At 51.8% G+C, this 24,266-nt stretch overlaps 1 protein-coding gene across 1 annotated transcript in view; it reads right to left on the reverse strand.

The window, feature by feature from the left end:
* The window catches only part of CAPN13 (calpain 13), a 65,319-nt gene that overhangs the window by 3,242 nt on the left and 37,811 nt on the right, over nt 1-24,266 (reverse strand). Inside the window, exons 8-19 of the mRNA XM_045287019.1 lie at nt 19,478-19,552; nt 16,958-17,103; nt 16,294-16,436; nt 14,094-14,105; nt 11,030-11,232; nt 9,964-10,000; nt 9,614-9,658; nt 7,381-7,438; nt 7,246-7,304; nt 5,713-5,781; nt 2,685-2,760; nt 472-600 (exon numbers count right to left, since the gene is read on the reverse strand). Coding sequence (XP_045142954.1) covers nt 472-600; nt 2,685-2,760; nt 5,713-5,781; nt 7,246-7,304; nt 7,381-7,438; nt 9,614-9,658; nt 9,964-10,000; nt 11,030-11,232; nt 14,094-14,105; nt 16,294-16,436; nt 16,958-17,103; nt 19,478-19,552 — 1,052 coding nt within the window. The remainder of the gene's footprint in view (nt 1-471; nt 601-2,684; nt 2,761-5,712; nt 5,782-7,245; nt 7,305-7,380; nt 7,439-9,613; nt 9,659-9,963; nt 10,001-11,029; nt 11,233-14,093; nt 14,106-16,293; nt 16,437-16,957; nt 17,104-19,477; nt 19,553-24,266) is intronic.

Genomic DNA, 24,266 nt, shown 5'->3' on the forward strand with positions numbered 1-24,266 from the left:
CGTAGTGACTATGAGCCCATGCCGTGTGTTCAGAACCAAGGCTGCAGGGAAGTCTCGGGGAAGCAGGGGCGAGTGCTGGCTTGACAACCACCTGCAACCCATCGTGCGTTTGATTTTGAATTACTGTTTGGTTTCTGTGTGCTCAGAAACCTTTCATCGTTGCCAAATTTTAGACAACCGCACATTCAGGTGTGTGACCTCATATGGGGTCTAAAACCACAGTTTAAGAAGCTCTGCTTGAAGGTAACCCTCTGCTGGAAGAGGGGCTCTCTCTATAGGGTGTTGAGTTGAGGGAACTGAGGCTGAACGTGCTGGAGAGGAAAGGTGAAGAGGGGAGGCTGAGAATACTGCATTATCATAACTGATGTTGGCAACTGCCCAGGCCTGGTTGGTCTTCTCCCTTCTCTGTGCCCTTTGGTCACTGGGAAGGTTTCCAGGATGTCAGCGGTCCCCTCCCCAGGTGACACTTACTTGACATAACTTCAAGTCGCATCAGGAAGCAGACCAGACTTGGGAAGCTGACCTTGTCGGCACTGTCGCTGTACCGGAGGGTCATGAGCTCCAGCAGGTCTCTGCTGATGGAGATCCCTGCAAGGAAGTCTGGGGCCACAGGTTGAGTGAGTGAGCAGGAGGAGATGGGGCTGGTGCTTTTCGGTCTTGTGCTTCACAGGTTTGAGAAACCTGTTCAGCGGACCAAGTGGCATTTCCCACCCCCCCACTCCCCCACCCCCTGCTACTTTCTACTCAGCCTGCCTTGCCAGCCAGCCTTTCCAAGAAGCTCCGGTCTTGTTTTTCTTGTTGGCTGCGGGACTCTAGGAATACTACTCTGGTGTTCAGACAACAGACCAGCTCACGACACTGCTCTTCTTAGGGACACGATGATTATATAGCTAATGCCGGCACTGCCTTCTCTGGGAGCAAGAGATCTTCAGTCTCACTGACTTCGAAGCCATGCCCTTTCCCGTGTCCTTTGGTCCCTGTTCCCATGTGTCATTGGTGCTAGTTCCCATATGGGATACGTTTCCTCCCAGCCCCACCTCTTTCAGATCCCTGCCTACAGGTGACCTGGGAAATCCACCTTGCTCCCTCCCCGTGACAGGCTGTGGGTTTACGTCCTTGTGTGGGCAGGTGAGGTTACTGGAGGGGGCGACAGGGAGCTGGTCTTCAAGGCAATCACCCAGGAAAGAAGTCAGCCTTAGGAAAACTCACAAGGTGGACAGGAGAGAGGCATCGGGCCACCTTGAGTTTTATCATCCTGCACATCTGGTTAGAAACTCCTCAGAGATGCCAACCACCTCAGGGTCATGGCAGACTGGCAAAGGACCAGGCCTTTGGGCTCTGGCAGCAAAGGGATGCTGGCAAGCAAAGCATCCACCAAGGGGACAAACCTGGTGGCCTGAGGGTCTCACGTGACCCAAGATCATCTGGCTTCCCTAGAAGAACGAGGAACGCATGACTTTGCCTTCAGGCAGGCCATGTACTCTCCTGCCTATCACGTTCCCAACGCCCCCTCTCTTCTTACCCTGATCTCAATCTCCTCTTTCAGTTGCCTGCCTGGCCCAAAGCCTTGGGAATGGACTGCCAGCCAGGCTCTTTCACTCCCTTGCTTTATTCTGGACTCATTAGGCTGTCTCCCTTCAAGTTTCCCTTTTAACTGGCAATACAGCTCTTCTTCAAATGTGGTCCCTGGACCGTGGGCACCAGCATCCCTTCCGAACTTGTTAGGAAGGTGAATCCTTGAGCGCCCCCCCCTAAACCCACTGAGCCAGAAATTCCGGGGGTTTGCAACCCAGCCATCCATGTTGTAACAGGCCCGCTGGGGAATTCTGATGCATGCTCTAGTCTGGCCTCTGAGCAACAGAGGGAGGTTTGAATGCGAAGGGGAAAGCAGTGCCTATGAGTCTAGCTAGTCTTCAGCCCGCCCACGGGAGGGAAGGGGGAGGGAGGCAGAAGGATGGGGGCTCTCCCCACAGCGTGACCCAGAGAGAGCACACTCTTGCAGTCTGTGAAGGAAGGCAGCAATTTCCTTACTTAACCTTTTTAAGAACCTTCCCCTCACCCCCACCCCCTCAGTGCAGTGGAGCTAACAGTCCCTGCCCATCCCAGACCGCGGGATGGTCCAGACAATCAGGCGAGATGCTGTGAGTAGTGTTTGCCGTGAACTAAGAAGCACTTGGACACCCTAAGGTGTGATTATCATTATGCCGGGACTGAAGGCTTTTCCTACTGGAGCAGACAGGGCCCAGTGGATTGAATGTCACCCCAAACACGCTGTGAAGAGAGTGTGCCAGTGTGCTGGTGGGCATTTGACACAGATGGTCCCATGCCCAGATGGAAGCAGCTGTAAGGCAGGGCCATTGCTGACAGGTCCGCTATCCTGCGGGCTGTGTTCTTATCACTAGCGCCGTGCCGGGGAGAAAAGGCAATTAGGAGAATTGGCCAGTGAGCTAGAACTTGTCTCGGGTGGGGTGGGGTGGGGAGTGGCATGGAGTCTGGGGCCAGTGCCTGGAGACCCATAGAGGTCAGTGTGACTTAGGAGAGGATGGGGCATGGACACTGCTGCTCTTCTCTCTGCTAACTGCCCAGCATTGCTCCACCAGCCAGCCTCGCTCATGGCAGGCTAGGGGAGCAGAGGACACACACAGCACGGCCTGGATCACCCCTGAGCAAAGCTATCCTTTTACCTGTATTCTTTATGGCCTGCCACAGATCCGCACTCAGGAGATCTCCGGAGCTCCTCCGAGTGTTCTGGAAAACAGCCTGATGTGGGAAAAGAAGCAAGGAGCTCGTGTGAGCCCAGCTTACACCGGGGTCAGGGAGGTCCTGGCAGCCCCTTCGTAATCCTTGAAGGTTGCTTCAAGAAAGTGTGGGTGAGACTCAGACCAGGGAGAGTCAAGGAAGAGGGGCTGAGGAGTGGGGAAGACAGGTGTGGGTGACACCTGCTGGAGTCCACCGTCCTGCCTGCTAGCCTTTGGATCCCTCTCCAGGCCCGTTCACCCTCCTCTCTTCCTCCTCACCTCCTCTCTTCCTCCTTCCCCTCCCGTCCCCTCTCTCATCCACTAAACTGGGCTAGACACAGAGGATGCCTCGCTGCTCTCTGGACAACAAGCTGCATGCTGGAGCCATGAAGAACACCCGCTCTACCATCAAACTGCCTGACAGTTGACCAGCTGTGTGACTTGGCCAGGGACGCCATCTCTTAGCGTCAGTTTCCCCAAAGTATAGGGCTAATTACAGTACTCAGTGTCAAGAAACCCTGGTGGTGTAGTGGCTTACGAGTTGGGCTGTTGACCACAAGGTCAGCTGTTCAAACCGACAAGCTGCAGCATGGGAGGAAGGTGAGGCTGTCAACCCTAGTCAAGATCGACAATCTCAGACACTGCAGGGCCACATCGGCTCTGTCCCACGTGGCTGCCATGAGTTGGAATAGGCCCCGTGGCCGTGAGTTTGGTTGAGTTTTGTGTCCCCTCTACCTAATTCTCACTCTAATCCTGATCGCCATCCCTGCTTCCCCGAATGAGGAGTGCGGCAGTGGGGGGATGGGGGTGGCTCTGCTGGTGAGTGATGAGATTCAGATTCTATGTGGTGGTGTGAGTGCCAAGAGGTGGGGCCAAAACTCCCCCTAAAACCAGTAGGCCTCAGGTCAGTTCTGACCCACCTTCACCCTGAGTGAGTCCCAGCAAAATGGGGCTCTGTTGGGCTCGCCCGATGGATGGCTTGAAGTCAGCCATTAGGCCCTCTTTCCAACCTGTAGTTCACTGGGAGAACTCAGGACTCGGACAACTCCACATTCACTCCTACCTGTGGGTCACACACAGAGAGCCCCGTAGTCGCTAAGCATCATGGCATCCTACCTTCCAGGTTGGAGTGGGACAGGCTGAGTGGGGGAGGCAGTGACTGGGAAGTGGCAGCTTGGGGACTTTCCCTGCTTATTTGGTTCTTGAGTATCAAAAGAGACCTGGAACACTCCCAAGGAGGTAGTCATCCATTCATTCCATAATCCATCGGTCGGTCACTTTACGAACTGTTTGGGAGCCAGACACCGGATGGTGTGGAGGAAAGGAGATGAACACAGTGGTGCCCTTGTCCTGAGGATCCCACCCACATGCAAGGTGGACGTGGCAGCCATCACTGGGCTGGGCAGAGAATGCAGTGACCCAGATCAGGGAGAAGGCGAGACATGTTAGCATTTTAGCCAGTCTTTACAACTGGTATGGAAGTAGTTATTTATGGACATGGCAAGAATCTGGACACATGGGTCAGTTATTTAGTTTAAGCAGGTTGAACTTTCATCAAAATATGTATGTGCACGTGTGTGTATACATGTTACAGGACACACTTCCAAGAGCATTCCCTCGGTGTGAATACTATCTCTCTGTAGTTGGCCAGATAGATTTTTTTCCTTGATGAAATTCATTTTCACCTGTGTGTATTCTATTTTTCCGTGGTGAACTGGCAGGACCCTTGTAACAAGCAGGGATTATTTATAACTATAAAAAGTAGGACAGGCGTGTAGCCTGCCTTGCGATGTTCAAAAGTAGAAGGCGGGCACTGACTGGGTTCTGGAGACAGGTTGGAGCTGCAGGGAGGGTTTAGCAAAGGAGATGTGCTAGGAAGGAGGTGTGGAAGGCAGGCCCGAAGGAATAAAAGCTTCCAGGGACCAGTGAGGGCTCAAAGGCATGACTGGGATGAATGAAAGGGCTTCTAGACCCACACATAGAGGCCTGCATACCACTCTGAGAAGTCAAGACTGCCCTGAGAGCAATGGGAGCCACAGCACATCTGTGTGCCTGACAGAGCCTTCTGGCAGATGGGCTATGTGGTAGTTACATAATCTGTTGTCAATTTAAGAGGATTAAGAGTGAAGGGGTGGAGTTTAGCCTGTCATCAGTTGGCAGCTTGATGACCTCAGTTGGAGGCACTAAGGAGATAAATAGCTCCCTTGAGGTGGGACACAGGCTCACTCGCTGGGAGACATTGCAGCTGACAAGACACATGGAACTGGTGTCCTGAGCGGGGAGACCAATGCCAGCACTGAGATGCTTCTGCCCCTGGATCCACAAGACTTCCCATCCACTAGCCTATGATCTTCCTGCATTTGGCATCATTGCATGTGTTGCCTGAGTCTGAAGAGGACTTTATAGATTGGTATTGGATATATGGGCTAATATCAGACTTAGGGACTTGATCTGGACTGAACTGGGATATTTTCTTAATGTACAAATACTTCTTGATATAGATCTCTTTCTTATACACATATGAGTCCCCTGGATTTGTTTCTGTAGTCTACCCAGACTAACACAGGCTGGAAAGGGAAGAGATGGGTGAGTGCCTGGGAGATATTGTAGTTGACCAGGGGAGACAACACGGAGGGAAATGCCAACAGTTGGCAGTGTTGGCTGCAGTCCACAGTGAACTCTTTCTTCTCCAAACCATTCCTAGCTTGCCAGCCAGGCAGGTGTAGCTGTGTGCTTCCTAGGAGTGATTACATGTCTTACCAACCCACCCCAGCTCTTTTAGGAACACAAGGAATGTTGCAAATGATTACTAGCCAGATGGCTGGAAGTTCCCGCCTGGAGGGATCTTGGGAAAATCAACCACGGAAAGCCCTGTGGAGCGCACAGTTTAACTGTGACCATGCAAGGCGTTGCTGGGACTCGTAGTCAGCTTGACCACGACTGTCTGACTGGAGTTAGCGTTCAAGTCACATACCTGGCATTTGGTCAGGCGCTCCCACAGCCTTTTAAATTCTTCTTGGTCAAGCCGGCCGTTCACCTTCAGCTGGATAGGGCATTAAGGGTTCACCAGTCCGGCGTGAAGGGAGCAGTTTCATCCATCAACTACCAGCCACACGGCTGGTCGTAACGCCACCTAGATGTGGCCCCATGCCAGCTGCCTCCCAGCTGTGCTGGAAGGAACCAGCTTAGAGTTATTTCACCAAGGGAAATAGAGGATCACAAGGAGAAGGGATCCCTGAGGAGGGAGCCCATGTCTCACTTGCACCCAAGGGAGGTTGGAGGCCCCAACACATAGCCCTGGGTAGCTGGAACGGAGCCTCTGGCAGTGGGGGGCTCGTGGGTGTGAGCTGCAGGGATGGGTGCTTGGTGTGCGCGTGTGGGTGGGATGTTTCCATTATCAAGATAGCTCTGGTCACTCCATGCCGTGTGTCTTGTGACCACAGTGAAAGGACAGTCACGAAGCACCCGGATTAGAAGGGGGTCGTGGGTGAAGAGGAGGGGGAGGAGGGTGGGCCAGCCCTCCTTTGCTTTGCAGGGTCTGGCAAGCACGAGTTCCCCCGGGCCCCAGGCTGGAGGACTGTCTAGGGCCATTTGGATGTGTCCGCAGGGATGGGCAGTGTCGCCGTTGAGCGATTCTAACCACACCCAGCAGGGACAGGCCTGATTTATGACTTCATCAAGAGCCCTCTTGCTCTACAGAGGCTAGCATTGCTTCCCCAATCCAGTCTCTTGTCCGCAGTGAAGGTGCGGGGCGATCTCTCACTCTCAGGGGAGCTGGTTGGGGCCGCAGCGGGTCTTAAACACACAGGTGAGCCAGCCTACCCCTGCCGGTGGGAGCTGAGCCAGGGTGGGCAGGGGCAGGAGGGGCAGAGAGCGATAGGTGAGGGGCCATCTGAGACCTGACCTAGATTCTGGGTAAGACACCCTGTCTCCTTACGTGCAAGCACCACGAAATGACAGGAATGGTGGGGTAAAACTGCCCGTGTAGGCGGAGGAATATTTCTGTATGTGTACTGGTGGTGGGCTTGTTAAGTCACTGAAATAGTGAACGCTTCCTGTGGGGCAAGAGCAGAGGGTGATAATATAAGATACTGTGGGGTCACGGCCTTTGGATGCGGAAACCCTCACGTGTGAATCTCGGCAGGGGTCCTGGTGAACTATGTGATTTGGGCAAATGATTCAACCGGTTTCTTCCATCGTATAAATGGAGTAAGATGTACTCACGATACAGGCGTTGTTGCCGGAATGACAAGGGGAAAAGAAGTGCCCCAGCACAGTTCTTGGTGCACAGTTGGTGGCAGCCATTGCCAAGGTCACTGTCGCTGTGGGTGCACTGAGCAGTGAGCTCGTGGAGAACCCCCAGCTCCCAGACTCTTGGGTGAATGCTTTCAGCTAAGGAGAACAGGCTTATGGAGAGAGGGGTCTCCTTAAAGCCCTAACGAGCCCCCTGGGGAGGTCTGAGAGTAGGGCATGGTGGGCGAGGGGAGGCACAACCGCCAAAGGATACGTCCATCAGCGCCACAATGCTCCGGCACTCATCCAAGGAGAATGTGTCCCCTGGGAGTCCTGGGGAAGGGAGAGGAAGGGGCCAAATGACTGTGGGGCTGGCGTGGGGCTGGCCCAGCCCTGGGGGTGGTCCTACCTTGCAGGAGTTCCTGATTGAGTAGGTGCTGAAGCTGGGGGGCGTCGATGTCCGGCTTCTGTCCCCAAAGGAGGAAGGCAAGACAAGATCAGTGGTGAGGACCACCTGGGCACACAGGGTCCTTAAGCCCTGCACTCCCTCCACGTGCCCGCCTCATAGGGCCCTGGCCTCTCCCCCAGGAGCCCTGGCCACTCCTGGCATGTGACAACTGGTAGAAGCTGCCTGGAGTTTCTTCATTGTTGAACCCAGAGAAGGGTCTGGTCACCCCCACCACACCTGTCACCTGGGTCCCCTCAGGAAAAGGGTGTGGCGGGGATCACTTTAGCCTGTAAAGTACGTTTCTCTGACTCCTATCAGAAAGAGATGACGAGAATCTATGACGTGTATGTCTGTGTCCGCGTGCACATGTGCCCTCCTGCTATGTGTGTAGGGTAAGGGAGATAAAAGTCATTTACATTTATGGGAGGAGACGGTGCTGTGGTTGAGTACATGACAAGAACCCTAGGCTGCCCAGCCGTGGAAGGAAAAGGGGACGTCTCACGGTTTTACGTAGACGAACCACAAGAAGTAACTGAGGTTGGGGGAGAGAGACGTCTGGAGGCGCTTCCTGCCTTCCATGTTATACTGGGGACACAGAGTGACATTCTGAGCTGTGTCATCTGGGATGGTTTCACAGCAGCTGGCCGCGGTCTCAGGTTAAGACTAGTCATGTTGACGTGAGAGACCGAGGGAGAAGACTGCACACATGAATGGCTATTTTGTTTACGCTTTCTTTTGAAGACATAGCCCTCGAGGAGGTTTCTCAGGTTGTATAGGACGGTGCCAGCTTGACCTTGCTCATGGATGCCCAGCCAAGGGCAAAAATGGACAGCAATTTACTCTGGGTTCCACTGACCAGCTGCGCACAGTGCCTGATGCGAATTTCTGCAAAGAGCCTGCCGTGCGGGCTTCCGGTCACGCTCAACGAGAAGGCACTTGGTTATTGTGTGGAAAAGCCCCTGTTATGGACCGGCACCGTTATAGCACGTAGCTCATCTGTTGTAAGAGTCATTTTAGATGTGCCAGTGCGTGGACCAGCCATGAGAAATGCTGAAGCCATCCTGCGCGTAGGCCTAGCCCCTGCAGCTGCCCTGGGGGAGTGAATTGGTCTCCATTCAACTCAACAAAGTGGACTGAGCACCTCCTCTGTGCCAAGGACCGGGATAAGTATTGGGGACAAGGAATGCTCATGATGTCATCCCAGACTCCAGGAGCTTGTACCCTGGAGTCAGTCATTCTGGAAGCTTCATCTTGTGGAGTGGTGCCCGCGTCGATGCAGCTGGAAGACCAGAATCCCGAGTGGACAGTCCTCTCCAGGAGCCCCAAGCTCAGCTCCTGCTTGCACTGTACCCCACTGCAGCCACACCCCTCGCTTCTCATTGCTGGCTCCCCTGGGCTGCAGACCTGCCTCCTTGTTCCCACTGCCCCATTAATGCCCTGGATGCAGAGGCCCGCAGGCAGCCGCTCCATCCGTGGCCTCTGATTGGCCCGAGGGGAGCGTGGCACACACGAGGATCATATTACTTTCTACTTCCCACCGGACGGGACTCTTAACGGAAAGGGGACCATCGTGTGGAGACCTTGGCAGTGTCTTTTATCCTGACAAGTCAAGGAGTTCTTTATAACGGTTTATTAAACCATTACGGAAATCTCCTGTGCACAGGGTGGCTTGGCAGGAAGAACACTCTTTTGTGAGGCTGGCCAGCTCTCTGGAGGAACACCGCCAAGGTTGGCAGGGAGGTGGCGGAGCAGAAGAACAAATTGCAGGGGTCGGTGCCAGCGGCTTGTTGAAAGGTTTATAACACATGCGCGCGCCCGCTTGTGCACACACATGTCATCTCTCCCTGTCTGAGCTTCTCTTCTCTCCCAGATGTCACCCAAGTGGGGGCCCTTTTCTGCACTTGGGCAGCCTTGTCCCCTCTGGAGACGATCCAGGGAGAGAGGCTGGTAAGATGGCTTTTCTAGCCAGGCTTCCTCTCCCTGTCTCCCAGGGGCACACCTTGCTAACCCAAAGGTGGGTGGCTCGAAGCCCCGCAGAAGTGCTATGAAGCAAGGCTGCTCCTGGAAGGATCACAGCCCAGAAAACCCTAGGGGGCAGGCCTACGCGCTGACACTGTCCTGAGTGGGCAGTCCCTGCCCTTGGGTCTCTCCACCACCCGCTCGGTGTCGGGGCCCTCGGTGTCCGGTACTGTACCTGCTGAGCATATCGCTGGAAAATGTTTTGCTGGATTTGGCTGGCCTGAAACAAAGGGGAATTAGCCAACAGTATGCTTCTGGGGAAGGAACCACGTGGGTAATACACCAAGGGCACAAGAACCCCCATCTGGTTCGGAGCTAGAGGTCTCCAGGGACTTTGGAGGAACGGGAACACGGAAGTCTGGGAACAGGGGGGACTGGGCCCAGTGTCGCCTTAGAAGACTGGTCTTCTCCCCCCGCCTCGTCCCAGGTTATGCTGCCTCTGGGGCAGGCAGGGAGGAGATGGAAGCTCTTGGAGATGAGATGTGGCCAATGAGGCTTGCTTACGGAGCCTCGCTACACACCTACCTTCACTTCTCTGAGGTTGAAATTGCTGTCCAGGTTCCTAAAAAAAAGTGGGGGGATGTGAAAAAGATGATCAGCCCACTCTTCAAAGGAGGCCTGCATATGGAGGACCTCTGAGGTGGCGTTGGACAATGACCCCAAAGGGTCTGCCTAGAGGGGGCCCTTGGCATTGTCAGGAGAAGTGGGCAGCCATGGCAGTCAGCAGATGGACATATCAGCCTTTGGGATGGACATGATCTAGTTGGCAGGCTACTTGGTAAATGGTTTCGTTCACTACCAGATAATTCATATACAATGACTCCCATTGCCAGGGCCATCAATAAGTGCTCCTTATGGTCCAGCCCTCACTGGTAGTGTGCTGGCTGCCTTCACCTGTGCCCTTGTGTGAAGCTCACTGTGATTCAGATGATGAATCTTGGGTCCAAGAGGAGGCGGATCCCACCAAAACCTCTGTTGTCCATCCTCCATCTCAGTCCTGATCGGGGCAAGACTCTCCATGATCTGATACTGTCTTTCACTGCCCATCTGGTTTACCCCACATTCAGACTACATTCAGAGATTTGCCCCATTGGCCACATAGCACCTATATATACTACTGACATCCTGTACATACAGGCGACAGACTGTATATGAGGCTGACATGCTATATATATGGCTGGAATGCTGTATCTAGGGCTGCCATGCTAAATATACAGCTGACATGCTGTATATATGGTTAACTTCGCTTATTCCTCACCAGGCTCTGCACCCCCTCATTGCCCTGCTTCTCAGGCCGTCCCCTGCGCTATGGCTGCCTTCCCACCCCCTCACTCCTACAGAGCGAAATGATGCTTTCGCTTCCAGGACCAGCTCAGATCCCTTTTCCCCAGTCTCTCAGCCTGAAGTGTTGCTCTCCACCCTGCACTGTCCTGAGACTTCATGTCCACCTAGCAGCGGCCCCACCCTATCGGTGGTGTGTGGATTCCACTGCGGCCACCGAGGTCAGCCCAGTACAGCACACACAGTGACGCCATGCATGGACACACACGAAACCGGGGAAAAAACATTCAGAAGCCCCCAGAGCCTGTACCTGTCCATGGATGACAGTTTCACAAAGATTCGGAGGAAGAATCCAACTTCATCTTTGGTCGTCCAGGGGACCACGACATAGGTCCCGGGGCTCAAGTGGAAGTACCGTGTGACGTTGTACTTGGTTTTCAAGTGCATGCCCTGGACATGAGCTCGGCCTTGGGAAAAAAACTTGGGAGGCAGTCTTTCCTGGAACTGTTGGAACTGGAAGAACAAGTGACAGTGAGGGACATGAGGAAGTCCCTTCGTGGGCCTCAGTGCCCCAAACTCAGAGAGGTCCTCCCCACCCCTCCTCGGTCACCCAGACACCATTAGCCAGCTGCCATGGAGTCAGGACTGATCACGGTCACCCAGGAGTGTCGGATGATAACTGTGCTCTACGCAGCGCCTTTTCAATGGCTGTGATTTTCGGGGTGTAGCTTGTTGTGACTTTTTTTTGGAGGCCCTTCTGGGTGGCCCTGAACCTTCAAGTGATCACTTAACAGCAAAAAGTGTTAACCATTTGCACTACCCAGGAAAACCCCAGCCATAGCTTTCCCCCAGAAAAGGGAGACAGTGCTTCTCGGAACCTCTAGAAACTGGCAGCGTTTCACTGAATGATTTCCTCTTAGACTTGAGAGATCAAGGCGAACGCGAAGAAACCGCATCCTAGGTTCCTGGTGGTCAGGGTTGGTCTCTCTGCTTATCAATAAAGTGTGGCACTAGCGACACGGTCAACACTGAATACCCTGGGGACCCCGGAGCCCACTCTTTCCTGAATCTTTTGTCAAACACTCTTTGGGTGCTAGACCAAGGCCAAGGGGCCTCCTTAGGCTTCCTCTGTTGCATCTTTCCTGCAGAGCCCCGAAATCCCTTCTCATTGGTGACTAAGAGGCCCTGATCATTTTCCTTTTATTTCAATATTTTCTTAGAGATAAAACAATAAATATAATGCTGTTCCTATTACCAGATGTCACATAGCTATTGAATAATAAAAAACCCCTTACTAAACAAAATTTCCCCAAGAAGGTCGAGCCTGGGGGATTCCATTTAGACGGGTTACATTGTGTGAAATGGTTATTTACCAGGCCTGCCTTTGGGGAAAATAACCGGGGCGGGGGCTGGGGGGAGTTACTTTTCAGGCTTGGGGCCAGAGGTGGGCTATAAGAAGAGGCAGGGACAGGCCATTGGGCCAGAGGTGAAGCAGGGTGCTTAGTGGAACCACCTCTGCTGACAGAGCTGCGGGAGGGTTGGGAGCCTGATTTGCTTTAAGTCCCCCTGGCAAACGCGGTGAGAGATGCAGCCTGCTCTGGCTCTTCCTGCAGTCCTGCGGCTCTGGGTGTGTGAGCATGAGAGGCAGCCTGTGTGTGTAGCTATGAAAATTGAGGGTTTCTCTGCTGTCTTATAGCTCTGCTCAGGCCCCAAATTCTTCAAAGAGATCTGCTCAGTGGTAGATAGAAGTGTGTATGTGAGGGGTGGGAGAAGAGGTCTTGGCCCAGGGCTTGGAAGAGATATAGGACTAGCTTCACACAGACCTGGCTACCTAATTCTAGGGCCGGGCTTGTATTGTTTCTGAGACACTCAAATTCTCCAGCTTTGGGAATTCAAATGCCTACCTGTACCTTGACCAGACTGCTTCCCTTGAGACCCTCCTAGGCAATCCATTCCTACCTTGCTGGGATAGCAGGGGCCAGAGTCAGACCCTAAACCGGACCTTCTTGGCAGCCTTGCTGTTGGCTGTCTACCTTGGCTTCTATGCATCTCTGGCTCGGAGTCCCCTGTCCGGAGCTCTGTCTGTCAGGTGGGCATGCCTGGGAGGCCTGGAGGACCTTCCTCTATCCCATTTGCTTGCCACCAGCACCAGCTGTTTGCTGTGGTCACATCTGCTACCTCCTTCCTGACCCCAACCCCTTGGCAGCAGACAGACCGACCACAGATTTCACACCCTTTAAGACCGTGGTTCTCAACCTTCCTCATGCCACGACCCTTTCATACAGTTCCTCATGTCGTGGCGATGCCCCCAACCATAAAATTATTTTTGTTGCTACTTCTTCACTGTAATTTTGCTACTGTTATGAATCGGATGACCCCTGTGAAAGGATCGTTCGAAGCCCCAAAGGGGTCGTGACCCACTGGTTGAGAACCACTGCTTTAAGAGGACTGGGTGCCAGTAAGGCCAGGTTTTCTGAGCTCTATCCATCCTTCTCCAACTGTAGTCAAAGTTTTAGGTTGCCTGTCACCAGTGGTGTCCCTGGAGATCTCTCAGGAAGGGCAGCGGTGTGGTGGAGATAGGAGCTGGAAGATGTGCCTGGAAGCTGTCTTTTCAAGCCTGCACCCTGTGTGTGATGGCTTTGGGCCCGAGGTAGAATGTGAGAGGCTCAAGTGTCCCTTCAGCCTTGCCACTATCTCTCATCTTACAGGAAAAAATAACCGACTACGACCGACGACTCATTTTATGTGCCAGCTAGGCGATGGTTCCCAGTGTGTGGCCAAACATCAGTCTACTTATTATTCTATAATGTAGTCTGATCAGTCCATCAGTTGAAAAGGAAGTTCCCATACGGTGTGTTCTGTCTCCAGTCAATACATAGATATTTGGGCAGAATTCTCTCTTTCTCTTTGACCCTCTTCTCATTGTCTGACCGACACATCTTGGGACACGAGTCTATGGGAGTCTCCACCTCACCACTGATCTACATATTGACCAATACCTTGAAGTAAATGTCTGCTTGTCTGTCTGCCTGCCTATCTCAGTATTGTTTCTTTAGTGGTCCGTTACTAAGACACCATCAATCTCTCTGCCTAAGGCCCAGACATCTGTTGCCCTTCTTGAATGTCAACCCAGAGAACAGTCCAACAGGTCCAACCTTTAGACCAGCACAGTGAACGTATTCTGACACATATTTGACTTATTTGGAGAATCCAAGCTTGTGTCTTGTAACTCATAGCAAAGAGGAATCTGCACTCATTGTGGCCAGGCACATGTGAAGACCACGGATGTTGGAACAGACATAGTGTTTTACCACCGGAGTGTAACCAAGGCAGGGGAAGCCCAGCAGAGAGCTGAGGGTGACATCGAACCGTACCTGGGAGTCAACCTGTGGGAAAGAGGAGGAAAAGCAGGCTCAGTAACCCCAACGCAAACCAGACGGTGGGATGATCAGAGCAGCGTCAGGCTCAGGACCCTCCTCCCCCTCCCGTGTGTGCACATAGCCTGTTCCCTGCAGACCTGGGGTGAGCAAGTAGCTGACTCACTCCCTCTGCAGAGCTGTAAGAAAGAAAGCCCAACTAGTCCCAGGGGCAGCAAAGGGAGGAAAATCCAGGAAAGGGAGGAGGTGTCCACAAGGAACAGGACACAACCTTTGCCAGCGCAGCCAGGTGATGTTACTATTCACAGGGATGGCCATGAAAGTGGGAGGGACGAGACCAAGGCTGCAGCGGAGACTGGACTGGAATCAAATGTCAACTCCTCCACATGGAGGACCCCAATGAGAACTACACTGCTCGAATCCCACGAGGCCACTTGACTATAGGCATGGGTGTTGGCCTGAGGGCCCTGGAGCTGGTAGGGATGCAGGTGTTTTTGAGTGGGCCCACACCTGTGCTTTCCCTTCGGTAGGGGGGCGGGCAGCACTGGGGCTGCAACCTCACTTTGAAGTCACTGGAGGGTCTGTGGGCATTGCAATGTGAAGTCACTGCAACGTTGGCGCATTGCAATGATACTGCAGGCTGACTGGAGTCTCCCTATTTTATGCACGCAGAAACCGAGGCCCTGCTGTTGAAGCGGAAGGAGGCATGGAGCAAGTGGTGTTGTTTCCTGTGTAATGAAGCCTCACTACCACCAGGCATGTGGAGTCTCCATGCATCGAGAACCAGGTGGGCAAAGGGTTGGCTGTTCTTGTTATCATCAGGCCCCACCTCCTGCAGGTGAGGTGGGTTTTGTCTTTTTGCTCCGCCATTCCAGCTGCCAAGCTGTATCTGCGTCTACCGCAGCAGTTCTCAACCTTTGGTCCAAGACCCCTTTGGGGGCTGAACGACCCTTTCACAGGAGTCTTCTGATTCATAACAGCCGCAAAATGACAGTGATGAAGTAGCAATGAAAATAATTTTATGGTTGGGGTGTCGCCACAACATGAAGAACTGTATGAAAGGGTCGCAGCATTAGGAAGGTTGAGAACCACTACCTGGTGATTATCCCAGGGAGACGTCTCTGGAGCCCAGACGTGAGTCAGCAGGGCGGTGGGGACTGTAGGGGTGAGGCTGAAACCATTTGTCTACCCTTATCCTTCGCGACAGTGCTGTCACACCTATTGACACACCGCCCGTGTTTGGCTGGATGTAAGAGAGCGAGTGCTCTGTCAGCCTGAGGCCACTGTAGGGATGGACCCAGGGCCAGCTCTCTACCCACAAATGCCACCAAAGGCGTGGAAACTTCAGAGAGTCTGGCAGCCACACCGTGAAAGGAACCCTGGCGTCTTCCGTGTTGTCAAGGGCTGGACTGCCTTTGGTGTTTCACTTAACTGGGATCCTAAACAATTTCCTGGGCGCTCCAGGGACCTTAAAGCGATCTGGGGTCTATGTGCCTCTTAGCAGAGCGGGCAGATGAGACAGATGCATCCTTGGGTGACACGGAGGGAAATGGGCTTGGCGGCATTGACAAATCTTCCTGAGCTATAATGGCACCAGGCAAATCACTTCCTTTGAGCCTCATGCTCTACTTAGGGGACTCTGACGATGAGCTTCTCAAAGTCGCCAGGGTGCTGGAACCATCCAGGGGTGAGGGGGTGGTGGTGGTGCTGCAAAAGCAGATACCTGGACTTTCATCAGGAGGATGGGCTCTCGTACACATTGTTTTGAATTTCCAGGGGTGGCTGAGCAATTTTTTTTCCCTCCAAAAGAGAGTGGGAGGCCAAATAAGTTTGGGAACCTTTGGATCAGTCAGGGGTCTGGGTTTCCAGTCATGGCAACCAACCCGAGCTCGAGTGCGCACAAAGGCAGTTCCCGGAAGGGTGCCTGGCAGAGGTGAGTGGAGGGTAGGAGAAGGAGTGCTTACAGAAGTCAGGGGTGTCTAGAGAAGGGAGAGGGCAAGAAGGAGACCAGTTGGACCACAAGGCAATGTCTTGCCTTGGTGCCTCTGGCTTAGATCTGTCACACCAGCAGTTCCCTAGTGGTGTGTCCATCTTCTAGTGACTTCCTCAAAGAGTCAGAGGCAGAGAGGATGTCCTCCCATGCCCACAGTATCCACAACTGTCCCCAAGGGCACTCCCCGAGGCAAGCCAACATTACCTTGAACACTCGGAAGGTGAGTGGAATTTCCCTTTTGGTCGATGTCAAACTCTGTGGCTGGATGGTGAAGGACACGATGACATTGTAGCCTTCCGTGGGGTCTTGGACACTGAACAAGTACTGAGGGTCCTGCCAAGGGCCTTCTGCAAGAGAGAGGCCCATCACTGAGGCGCGGCCCTGCCCCAACTCCCTGTGGGCTCCTGTCCTGGTCTAGGAGTCCTGGTCAGTAAGGAATGAACTCTGGTTTGGAGATCTGACGCCTGGGTTCCTTGCCCCCACTGGTTGTGGCTCTTTGATGTTCTGAGGCCCAATCTCTTGTCAACGCACCAAGTGGGGAGTGTAGTCCCTCTTTGGTGAACATGTTTTCCAGACTGTGAAGTTGAGCAATTTGATGTCTGTGAAGTCTCTTATTTTGATAATAAGAGAGACTCTAGTCTTTGTGTGTTGGCATGAAGGGACGGAGAGAGGGGGGGCCCATTTCAAGTGCTCCTGCCTGCCTCCCACCAGCCATCTTTGCCCTGGGAGAAGTGGGAGCTGCCAACCCCATCTCTCTGTTTGGCTTCAGCCTGATGGTCTGGAATCATGGGGGTAGCGATAGCTGAGCCCAGGGCAGGACCTGGGCTGCAGCTTCGGGCAGACTGAGTAACTCTCAGTGTGCTACGACCTGCCGCATTTCCTTTGGTACCTTGGCTCTCGTGCGTCATTTCAGACCATCTTTCATGCAGCGTGTTTCCATGGTCCAGGCTGATTGGAATCTGGTTACAGATTATAAGCCTGGAGAAGTTGTCTTGGAAATCCCGACACGAAATCCTGTTAAAAAACAGACACTATGACGTGACCACTGCTCTTGTCCCAAGAAGTGAGGGCAGGTGTCATATCACATCGTTGCACTGGGCCCGGCCTTGTAGTTCAATGTGCATTGGCTCATAGCTGTCTTACCCAAAGACCAGAGCCACATTCTTCTCCCCAAAGTCACTCCACCACCTTGGGACTCACGCTCCTTTATACATCTCTCCCTTCGGTGCCTGGGAGGACCAGGAGAGAGTCATATTCTGGACTCTGGAAGTCTCTGAGCACTTGAGTGGAGCTTAATCATCTTCAACAGCTACTTCTCCCCCAATCAGTCACATGAGCCACTGTCTTGCAGCTAAGCACACCCCCGAGGAGAGCAAAGGGTTCTACATGCTGCCTGGGAAGTCACCATCCCCAGGGACCCTTGGCCCCCAGTTCACTGGGGACATCTTTTATCAGGAGAAATTGGATTTAGCATCTCAAATTCACCTTCTCCTGTGATGAAAGTGGAGGCCATGGAGAACTTTTACCTGCTAAATGCCATTTGTCCCTTCGCGGGCTCCTCATTAACTAAACCCAGGCTCCTATTCGACACCTGCCGATTTCATTTAAATATTGTCACAAAAGTAAACCAGACAACCCTTCAGAGAAATGCCTATTTTATCCTCCCAACATGTGAGTAGATAGCCAAGAAGGTGCCTTTAAAACCTCTAGTCATGCCTAACTTCTGGGTGGTGACACTGCTGTCTCCCCCAGAACTCTGGAGGCAGGACTTGGAGACCAAGGCTCTGTTGGCGCTGGAGAATTATGCTAGGGGAGGTGGTGCCGCTCCATGCTCCCAAGGAGAGGTAAGAGACAGGACAGAAGATAGATGTGTGAGCAGTGAGTCTCCCTGAGGGGTCCGTGTAGGAGGTGGAGGAAGATACGATTCCACTGTGAGTGAGTCCCATCCTGCTGACTAGCAGGAGGGTCAGCAGAGAAGCAAGGGGTGGGATCTCACTACTAGCATGAGAGGTGAGCCGGGAGGAGAGTGCATGCTTCAAGCCCTGCATCTGGTTGGCCTGCTCGGCTGGGCCTCCTGGTCTACTTTCACCAGCTTCCTCAGCCTTGGGAATGAGGACGGACCTCCAGATGAAAGTCTGAATTTTGCATTGGGGACTTAGTGGCGCCCACACGCCACGAGCCATCTTCCTTCATGTTGTAAGTTGTGGGCGGCCATTGTGGTGAATGCCGGAACTCTGAGAGGGGCGCGAATATCCCAAAGAGGACGTGAGGGTGATGTAATGGAGGAGTCCAGCAGTTTGGAAAAGTGGGACATCGGGGACATAGTTAACCTTCACTTCTTATGACTAGTCTTTTCTTTTTTATATAATCGTTTTATTGCAGGCTTGTACAGCTCTTATCACAATCCATCCATCCATCCCTTGTGTCAAGTACACCTGTACATATGTTGCTATCATCAGTTTCAAAACATTTTCTTTCTACTTGAGCCCTTGGTATCAGCTCCTCATCCCCCCCCACCCCACGGACCCTTGATAATTTATAAATTATTATTTTTTTCATGTCTTACACTGACCACTGTCTCCCTTGACCCACTTTTCTGTTGTCTGTTCCCCTGGGAGGGGGTTATATGTCAATCCTTGTGATTGGTTCCCCCTTATTCCCACCACCCTTCCCTTCCCCTCCTGGTATCGCTACTCTCATTATTGGTCCTGAGGGGTTTGTCTGTCCTGGATTCCCTGTGTTTCCAGCTCTTATCTGCACCAGTATACATGTTCTGGTTTAGCCAGATTTGTAAGGTAGAATTAGGATCATGATAGTAGTGGGGGTGGAGAAAGCATCAAAGAACTAGAGGAAAGTTGCATATTTCATCAGTGCTATACTGCACCCTGACTGGCTTGGCTCTTCCTTGTGACCCTTCTGACAGGGGGTGTCAAATTAACTTCTGATGGGCTTTGGGTCTCCTCTCTGCCCTCCTCCTCATTCATATCGATATGGGGTTTTTTGGTTTGTTTTATTTTGGGTCTCTGATGCCTGATACCTGATCCCTCTTATGACTAGTCTTGTGCTAGTTTTCTTGAAATAAATCTTTTCAGCAGTAGGATAACCACCCAATTGTGTATTTCAGAGCTGTGGTTACAACCTTTCCTCTTAGCATTAACAAGCCCTGGCAACTCTAAAGTTTCAGGACTGAAAGAACCTTTCACCCAAAGAGGGAGAGTAAAGATACTCTACCACCCAATGTTTTTGTGCTTTGGTTGGGGAAAGAGGCTCCCTTTACTCTGGTCTCTGCAAAATGAATCTCCATGCTCAAAAGTTTGGGGAAAAGTGTGGGCGCTGATGAACTGGGCAATAAAGACTTAAAACCTGATTTGTAAGGAGGAGTACATACCAGAACTCTCCATCGTCCTTGTTCTTATGCAGCTGGTGCTTCTTAGGGTCCTGGGTTTCCTGCCACTCCAGAGACCTAAGCATGAAAAGACAGACCACAGGCGGGATCTCCCATAGTGCCTTGAGTGACCTAACAGTGTCCATTAGTTACTGGGCTGCTAGTGGAGAGTGTCATTCCACGTAGGACAGGATGTCATCTTTGTGTATGGAGGGTTTCCAAACCCTCCTGAGCTCGACCTGAGTATGTGCTATTGTCTATTCCAAGTCGTAATCTCAAAATGAAACTTTCCCAAACTCCACTCATCCTTTTCCTGTGACCCGAGCAAGAACATTACGAGTTGCTCTTAATACTCTCTCATTCAAACAATTCCACCTGTTAAAAGCCCTCAAAGCCACCTACTTGTTTCCATTGCTGCTGATGCTGTTGCTGTAGCTCAGACCACTCTCATCTCCGTGTTGAACTTCCAACACATCTCCCTGAACTCAGTCCCGCCTACTTATTTTCCTATCATTCTCCATACTGCCTTCAAACGCTCTTGCTGAAATGCACATCGGAATACATCATGTCTCTGCTTAAAACACACCAAATGGTTTTCTATTGCGCTCAGGATGAAGTTCAAACCTCTTTAGGAACTTAGGAAGCCTTGCAGGGATTGGCCTCTGCCCACTCTCCAGGTTTTCTGGGGCAGTCCCTCCCTCCCCATTACCCTTAAATCCTATCCTCTAGCAATAATGAACGCCTTCCAATCCCTGACAGAGCCGTGGGGTAACAGTGGGTCATATGTTGGGCTGCAAGGCAGAAGCTCAGTCATTCGACTTCACCAGTCATCCTGTGGAAAGAAGATGAGCCTTTCTGTTCTTATAAAGATTTATGGTCTTGAAAACCCTGAGGGGTAGTTGGACTCTGTCTTGTTGAGTCACTATGAGTCAGGTCGACTCCATGGCAGTGGATTTGGTTTGACTCCCTCCCACTGCTGAGCCTTCCCCACGATGGCACACTCTTCTTTTATCCAAGTCCTGTAACTCGCACCCCTTACATATCTCTTCTCCTGTGAAGCACTTCTTCTGGGGAGCCTTGCCTGTCACCCCACCCCATCCACCTGCTCCATCCTCAATGGCACCTAAGTTGGTGCCAGTCCATTGAGTTTCTAAAGACACTGTACTATGCTTGTCTCAGCACTTGCCATCCTGGACAGCAAGGGCTGGCTTCTTTGTTGCTATCCCTCCCTAGACACCAAGCTATATGATGTCAATGAGCCCTGCCTACCATATCTGGCACAGGGTGGACATTTTTGCTTCATTACTGTACCTGCAGGATCTACTACCATGTTCCGGAGAGAAGATGCTCACTATGTTGAAGAAGTGGCTTTTCATAATTGCTTTGGTGCGGACACCCGCTTTCCCCTCCCCATGTGGTTGTTTGCCATGATCCCAAGAGTCATTGACTGTGCTGGGCATCTCTCTGTACTAACCATTAAGACATGGCTTCCGTCTCCTGGTTTTCTGAAGGAACAGGTGTTCTGAGCTAAGGAACAGGTGTTCTGGTGGGATCTGGAGGTACCTTAAGGTATGTTTGGCCCATTTCAGGTGTACAATTCTCTCCCTTCAAGTTGTTCGGTCATCTAGATGTGGTGACTTTTCAAAGAACCCAAAACTGTAATGAGTGTTTAAAATAGTCAAAGAGGGGACTTAAGGGGGAGACCGGGTGGGTGCGAAAGACGTCTGAAACCCATGACGCCTAAGAAATTGAACTATCAATGTGATTGGCTGAGAGGAGAGCCTCGTGAACAGCCCTCTAACATGGGCATAGCAGCTGGCGCTCTCAGCCATGACTGGGCTTCCTTTGGTCAGGGGACTGACCACCCCCTGGGGGGTAGATGACCATGTGTCCCATGTGTCAAGGGTGTGAAGGAAGGGGTTTCTCTTGGGTGGTCAGCTGAACTAGTATACCTGTATTATGATATAGTAAAACTAAAATAGAATCATGTCATTCCCTCTCTGTCCTTATGAATTGGGTCGCCTCGAACACGTACCTTAGCCAGTCTACGGCTCCATGAGCCAAACTGAACCAGGAATAACAATTTTTCATGCAGAGACTTGTTCCTGATGTTGGCATGGCCCCTCAGTTCTAACCCATAGCACCCATAGCAACCCTCCATGTGATAGTACATACCCTGTGCCATCCTTACCATCGCAAGTATGTTCAAGGTGGTGGGAAAGGGTTGTTGCCAGGATGAAATAAGATGATAACTTAAGTGTATGGGCATCAAACAAAATTTAGCTCTTTCCCACCATGATTTATAAGGTATTACTCAACATGGTCTCACTATTTAATTTTGGCTGGTTCATTTACATGGCTATGTATACTATAGGCATCTCTCTTGCTTGGTCATATCCACAGTTGGTACCAGATGTGGATTTGTTTCCCTCTTGCCCTGGAAAACCATGCATGGAAATTTCATCCACGCTCCCCCGAATGCTAGCAGAGCTTACACGTCTGCTTGTCTTGTCCCCTGTGCTCATAACTCTTGTCGTTATTCACACTCTTTACCTGTGACATCTGGATTCTTAGAAAGGGAAGATGGTGATCACTTGGGCCGGTGTCCCTCAATGTCTCCTGACTCCAATCCAAGCTCTGCTGTCTGCTCCATTGGGACAAGGCTTTAGAAAAGGGGGTTGTCCAAGGCTTTGTGGTAGAGGAGGAGTCTTTGGTGGACCGGAGGAGGCAGCTGCCCATTTCTCTGCCTTCTCATCAAACTGGAGGGATATTCATCAGTCCCAGAGGCACCGGCGTCTAATGAGATCTATCTCTGGGGGTCATTTGCATTGAGGGCCTGGGTCACAAGCAAGACCGGGACCACCACCCCAGCTTCTTTCTGGCTGAGGGCTGAGCCATCAGCAGTTATTGTAAAATGGCAATTTTATAATGAAGTGATAATTAAGTTTTCTGCAGCATGTAGGGGGAAATAAATGTAGTGTAGATCAATATACTATTGATTCACGCAAGTTCCCCTTTGAAGTAGGTATGACTGAAATGTCAATTATGGCCGAGATTAGACTCAGTGACTCTTTCTGTCCACCATTCCTCCTTCGAACGTGAGAAGACATTGGAGACCAGCATCACTCCATCCTCATCACTTCCTCACGCTCTGGTAGAAAATCGTGGTCCCAATACTCAAAGCCAAGGTCCACAGCCCTGCAGAATAGGGTCCATCTGTCCTGTTCCTGCTCTGTACAATATCCCTGCTCTCTCCAACCAAAAAGCCTTTTCAATAAACCCAAGCCGGGGGCCGGAAAACCAAAGGCCAAAAAGAAAACAAGAATTCAAACCCCCGGCCCGAAAAGCCCCCCCAACCGAAAACCCCCCCCCCCAACCTCCTCCCCCCCCGGTCAGCTGAGCCCCTGAACACAGTAGGCAGGTCCTTGACTCAGTGCAGTGGCCTATAGTTCCCTCTGCTCAGACCTCCCTTCCTAAATGAGCCATAGTCTCCCCACCTAAGGCGAACTCAAGTTCAATCCCACTCATGAAGCTTACCCTGAATGTTCCAGCCCACGGGAATCTTTTTGCCCCTGATCCCTGGTGTCCCTGGTTGTCTTCATGGATCATTTTCCATTTAACATGGGAGGCATGGACAAAATATCAGCTCACGTGAATTTACTGCCCTTTTGTCTCTTAAGGGAAATCTGGTCCTGCCCTTTGCCTTTCTTATTGTCATCACCCCAGTAACCAATGCCCAGTTGGGAAAGTCCTACCCCCTTCTAGGTGGTATCGGGAGCCTTAGGAAAATGATTGGGGAGAACTAGAAGAAGCCAGGGATTATTATTAGGATTTACATTGAAACCAGGAAACAGCGAGGCCATGGAGAGAAGAAAATACAGGGGCCAGGGAAAAGGAGAAAGAGGGATAGTAAAGAAATTGACTCAGCTGAGGCAAGCTTTGGGGAGCCCCTCACTCAGGAAAAGGGTCTTTGGGTGGCTTTGGTGTAGGAGAGATATTGACACCAAAAGAGAATAGGAAATTGGATTTTTAAGACACCGGATGATGGAGTTTCCATTGTTATTGTTTTGTTTTGAGTCTGCAGTAAAAATTCTCGTGAATTTTCACTGCCTTTCTATTTGCCAAACTATTGTTTATTTGTATGCGATGCTGTGCTCAGCTTGGTTCCATGCTGGTGGCCTCTGTATTATAGTAAGTGGCTATGTGTTCTTTAAAGAGCCCTGGTTGAGAGTGATTATGCACTGGGCTGTGCTCCGCATGGTCTGCAGTTTAAAACTACCAGCCACTCCTTGGGAGACAGATGGGGCTTCCTCCCCCTGTAAACACTTGCAGTCTCAGATACCCACAAGGGGGGAGGGGGTCGCTATGAGTCGGCATTGACTCAATGGCATTTAGTTTGGTTTTATTTATTCTTTAAGAGTACACGTCCCCACTTGCTACCTAGATCAGCTCTCAAGCCACTTGTAGGACCCTGGTCCAGTCTGTGAGGTGAGGCTACTCACTGCCTCCGACAGTCAAACAATGCTGATTGAATCTGGAGGGTTTGCTCTTGAAACGAGGCTTCATCCTAAAGGTTATGGCCCTGTGGTCTCTTTCTAGGTCCTCAAACTCCTCAAGCCATTGAAATGTAAATCACTTGATTCTTACCCTCCAAGCCCAACTTCTCCCTGGACAGTGGATCAGGGGCTCAGGTGAAAGTCACCTGTGCTTTGAGGGCCACCCTCTCCTGACCCTACTTCTAGAAATTCTATGACCAAGCCCACATCTGGGTCCCATCTTTGAAAGACTTTCC

The sequence above is a fragment of the Echinops telfairi genome, unplaced genomic scaffold (assembly GCF_000313985.2).
Source record: "Echinops telfairi isolate 266 unplaced genomic scaffold, ASM31398v2 ScPeMD7_10;HRSCAF=50, whole genome shotgun sequence".
Taxonomy (NCBI): Eukaryota; Metazoa; Chordata; class Mammalia; order Afrosoricida; family Tenrecidae; genus Echinops; species Echinops telfairi.